At 31.7% G+C, this 5,393-nt stretch overlaps 1 protein-coding gene across 1 annotated transcript; it reads left to right on the top strand.

The window, feature by feature from the left end:
• Positions 1–1,122: 1,122 nt before the first annotated feature.
• On the top strand, positions 1,123–5,393 carry LOC113871346 (malate dehydrogenase-like). The gene is made up of 7 exons (XM_027508412.1): positions 1,123–1,239; positions 1,708–1,866; positions 1,971–2,146; positions 2,607–2,884; positions 2,986–3,121; positions 3,204–3,315; positions 4,870–5,393. The coding sequence occupies exons 1-7, from the start codon at positions 1,197–1,199 to the stop codon at positions 4,962–4,964; spliced, it is 999 nt and encodes a 332-aa protein (XP_027364213.1). The 5' UTR covers positions 1,123–1,196; the 3' UTR covers positions 4,965–5,393.

Raw genomic sequence — 5,393 nt, 5'->3', positions numbered from 1 at the left:
GGAGATGATGCTCATGTAAAGACAAATCAAGATATAAAATTAGACTTAAAAAAGTATGAAGTAGAATATGAGACTTATTTGAAGAATTCAGAATACTTCTTAAAAAATGATAGAGAAATATTACTTTGACATTAATATAAAATTATTACCACAACAATATAGATAAAATTAAAAATAATTTTTTATATAGGGATTAATATACAATTTTTTTACTTGTATAAACTAAATTATAAAAAGATATTATATAAAAATTAAAAAATAATTTAAATTTGTTATGTTGAATAGTCGTTTAATGATAGAAAAGAGATAATAACATCGTACACGACAAGGATAAAAGTAAAAATAAAATTTTATATAAAAATTAATATACATATTTTTTTATCTTCAAAGACTAAATTATAGAAAGATATTTTGTATTGAACTAAAAGATAATTTATTCTTAAATTAAATATATTATATTACTTTATCTAATTTTTTTCTCAAAATTTCATAGAATAAATTTTACATCACAAAAAATGATAGAATAAAGTTATAAAATAAACTTATAATTTCTCATTAGTATAACAATATAAAAAATAAAATAAAATAATTATCCCTAAAAATGTCGGTGTTGTTGATATGAATAGATTGATATCCCTAAATGATGATGGTTATACGATATCAGGTAATGCGGGTTAAATAAACACGAGTTCCAAATAAGATTTTTTTAAAAAATATTCTTAAATAAGTTCAAAATTTAGAAGCAATTTTCTTTGTACTTCACTCATTATTATCAATAAGTCGGCATGTTAATTTAGAAAAGGAAATCGAGAATTAAAACTTGAGTTAAAGTTCAAAATATATATGAAAAAGATGGAAAAGATTTTTTAATTTAGCGATCAACCGCAAATCGAAAAACTAATATTTTAGTATTGGGTGAAGGAATTTTTTAATGAAAAATAATTAATTATTGTGTAGACTTACAGTTTTGCATACGTAATATTCTTCCTCCGCATGGTGCAAGTCATAAGCAGAGCCGTAGTTTATTTATGATTTAATAATATGGAAAAAGATACGGCGTCGTAACATCCCGTCATAGATTTAATCGTTTCATTGCCATTTCCGCACCATTAAACAGTCTCATTTGGTTCAGTCACACACCCTGTCAGTGATCAATCTTCACTCTCATTCCATCGTTCTTTCTTGATACAAAACTCATGGCCAAAGACCCAGTTCGTGTTCTTGTCACCGGTGCTGCAGGTACTCTTTTCATAATCATCGCTCTTACTTTCTTTTTGGTTTATTTCGCCTCCATCTCTCATTTTGGATTGCTTTCCTGCTAATGAATTCTGGGTTTGTGTCAAAATGATGTCTTCCTTTGGTTTTCGATCAGATCTCATCCTATCATGTTTCATGCATTAGAGTTGTCATTTAAAGCTTGAGACTGTTTTTTTTTTTTTTTTGGTTTAGAATGGTGGATGGATAATTGGTTATTTTCATTCGATTTGCCTGGTTTATATTCAAGCTGGTATATTGTTGGGTCGATTTCTCTTGTTTTGTACTTTCCTCAGTCAATGAATAAGAAACGTACAGTTCTGTGGTTTTCAGTGTGGAAATTTGACTTTGTAAATTTCCTGTAAAGATTTCAATGGTTTTCCCTTCATTGGATTGGAATTTGAAAATAAGCCCCTAATCATTTTGAATGGTAAACTGCTGTGCCGATTGTAGGACAAATCGGGTATGCTCTTGTCCCTATGATTGCTAGGGGAGTGATGCTGGGCCCTGATCAGCCTGTGATCCTCCACATGCTTGACATTCCACCTGCGGCGGAGTCGCTGAATGGCGTTAAAATGGAGTTGGTGGATGCTGCATTCCCTCTTCTCAAAGGTTTGAGTTTATGTGAACTTCGTAGATAATCCATCTGGTACACTTGTCTGGGTAAACCCCTGCTTTTTAAGTGATCCATGAGATTATGAAATTATTTGATTCAGGTGTTGTTGCTACAACTGATGCTGTTGAGGCTTGCACTGGGGTCAATATTGCTGTAATGGTTGGGGGGTTCCCTAGAAAAGAAGGTATGGAGAGGAAAGATGTGATGTCGAAAAATGTCTCTATTTATAAATCCCAGGCTTCTGCTCTTGAAAAGCATGCTGCTGCAAACTGCAAGGTGATCTTTTAAATCTGAGTCCTAAGGCTTTTCCCTTCATGGATTTTTATTTCCACTACATATTATGTCAAAAAAACATGTTGAATTTTTATACCCCCCTCCCCCCCAGTCTTCTGTGTGGTGATTGTAGAAGTAAAACCAATATATTATTAACATCTAGATTGTTCTAATTTTGTGCCAATGAAGAGATTTGGAGTTAGCATATATGTTTATCCTTGCATTTATGTTGAATTTGTGTACTTGAGATGGGAATTTTTACTTGAATAAGCTGGTATATTGTTTGAAAGATTACACATATTTGATTTGTGTACTTGGATCTCGTATGCTCATATCCTTGTGATTCCATCCTGATGAAATACGTCTCTTCTCTTTACAGAAAATCAGTACTTACATTATATATGCTTTAAGAAAATATTTTTCTTGGAATATTTACAATTCTTTAGACTCTACTATCATGCAGGTTCTGGTTGTTGCTAACCCAGCAAACACTAATGCATTGATCTTGAAGGAATTTGCTCCATCCATACCTGAGAAAAACATTACTTGTTTGACTAGACTAGATCATAACAGGGCACTGGGTCAAATTTCTGAAAGACTGAGCATTCAAGTTTCTGATGTAAAAAATGTTATAATTTGGGGCAATCATTCATCAACTCAGTATCCTGAAGTCAACCATGCAACTATTGTAACCCCTGCTGGGGAAAAATCTGTCCGTGAACTTGTTGCTGATGATGCCTGGTAAAATGGAAGGACAAATACCATGAATTACAATTTGAACATAATTGATTATTTTTTATTTTGGGTTAACTAAAGCATAGATGTAATTTTCCATTATCAAGGTTGAATTCAGAATTCATAACTACCGTTCAACAAAGGGGTGCTGCAATTATTAAAGCTAGAAAGCTTTCAAGTGCACTATCTGCTGCTAGTGCTGCCTGTGACCACATTAGAGATTGGGTTCTCGGAACTCCTGAGGTTTGTTATGTCTTGCTAAATATTTAATTTAAATTTTGTATAATGTGTTCAGCTTAGCTTTATTTTTTCATTGCAACGTCAGGGAACTTGGGTATCAATGGGAGTTTACTCTGATGGATCTTACAATGTGCCAGCTGGACTGATCTATTCATTTCCTGTCACTTGTCACGACGGGGAATGGAAAATAGTTCAAGGTAAGAGTTCGGTCAATCAATGGCTAGAATGTGCTTTATTCTACTCTAGTAAATATATGTTTTGGGTAGTCAAATGAGAGTGCACTTATCCCAGTCAAAGAATAACTGTTGAGAAATGCTTGCTATGCCAAATTCAATTTCTCTTTTCTCAGGGCTTGTAGTTTGTGCTCAAGTATACACGGATTATTTAGGATGATTCTAAGGTCCTTCCTTTTTTACCAAAAGTAATAGAATTGTAAAAGTATTATATTCTGTATTAAATTGAATTGTAAAGTGGTTATATAAGCAAATTTTAAAAGAATTAAGACTGTTAATTATATTTTGTATTCAATTGTTAGGATTGAACTAGAAAAAGAAAAAACCAGGTGAGTAACCATTGTTAACATTTGTATATTTGGACTGTTCGACTCTGAATAATATGAGTTCTTGGTTTCATAGGTAGTTATTCCTTTCAAGCATAGGAGTTACAATATTGTTAACATTGATTAGGGCACCCAAAAAAATTAATAACCGACATTATTCATCCTGTCTTATTTATTCTGCACCGTCTGAGAAGATGAAACATCATTCTGAGAAGACAGAATTTGGAGAAGAAATATTACTTTGTATTATACTCTAACTCGCTGCTTTTTTCTCTGGCTATTAGAATCACTATAAATGGTTCTTTCTACATCAATTTTCACTCATAACCATAGTAGAAGAGAAGATGAAACGTGGTTGGGAGAAGATGAAAAATGGAAAAGATGTAAAAAAGGCAAAAACTTTCTACATTGGTTTTCTCATAGAACTGATTTAGAAAATATATTTATTTTTTAAAAAACGCAACTAAGTAGCATTTTTTTAAAATATATTTTTTACATTAGTTATCCAGATAATTGATGTAGAAACTAGTGATATAAAAAATATTACTTTCTACATTATTATCTTAAAGAATTGATGTAGAAATTTTTTTAAAAAAAACTACTATCTACATTAGTTTTACAAGAGAACTGATGTAAAAAGTTATAACTTTTCAAGATCTGTTTAATCCAAACTCTCTAATGGAGTTTGGAAAAATTAGATTCAAATTTTCAAAGTTTTCTAATTTTTTTTGTGTAAAGAAGTTTGTCATTTTTGAATCATTGATGGTGCTTAGCTGTGTAGTTGCGGGTTGAAGTAGAGGGTGAACAAATTCATATCGTATGAATGAGATGAAAATAACAGAGGAAGAAAAGGAAAAAAAGGAAGGTGAACAAATTCATATCATATGAATGAGATGAAAATAAAAGAGAAAGAAAAGGAGAAAAAGAAAGAAGACGACGAAGGACCAATATATATATGAAATTACTACTTTATCTTTTTATAAATGTAACTTGGATTACCAGTTTCTTGTCTTCATTTTTAACCATCCAATCTTAATCAACGGTTTATAATATTTGAAAACTTTTCAAAAAGATCTCTTCTAAACCAAAAAGAGAGAACCATAGAATTATCCAATAATTTAGATATAATTTGTTCTAAAGCAGTGTTTGGTTTGATGTATCTGATTTGATATCTCTAACTTTTTTAACCCAGGACTTCCAATTGATGAGTTCTCTAGGAAAAAATTGGATTTGACAGCAGAAGAGCTTTCTGAGGAGAAGGCTTTGGCTTACTCATGCCTCTCGTAGAGTGCTTGTTTCTTTCCAAAGTGTCATTGCAGGTTCCCTTGTTATATATATTCAATTTTGAATAACGCTCCTAAGCTACAGATAAACCGTTGATTAATGGCTTACTTTTTACATGAGATACTTGTAATGTCTAATCCCTTCTATGAGGATATTTGAGCTTTTATATCTTTATGCATGATAATATAAATAGGCCACTGGCTGCGCATTCAGCGGGGCTAGGCCTAACTTTAGTTGCACAAATTGCCATTCCAGGACTTCATTTTCTTTTTTTGGTGTGTAGTGTTTGCGTTCGTTTTTAATTTCTGATGTATTTGGAAATGCACGGGTTTGGCTGTATTTTTTGCTCCTAAAATTACATTTCACAAGAGGAAAAATATCATAGTCAATATTGAAAGTAATTAAATCTTTCGTGACTATGACACTCTTCTG

This window comes from Abrus precatorius, unplaced genomic scaffold (genome assembly GCF_003935025.1).
Source record: "Abrus precatorius isolate BTA unplaced genomic scaffold, Abrus_2018 Scaffold7, whole genome shotgun sequence".
NCBI lineage: Eukaryota > Viridiplantae > Streptophyta > Magnoliopsida > Fabales > Fabaceae > Abrus > Abrus precatorius.
Note: the sequence above shows the minus strand (reverse complement) of the source record. Positions and strands in the feature narration are given on the sequence as shown.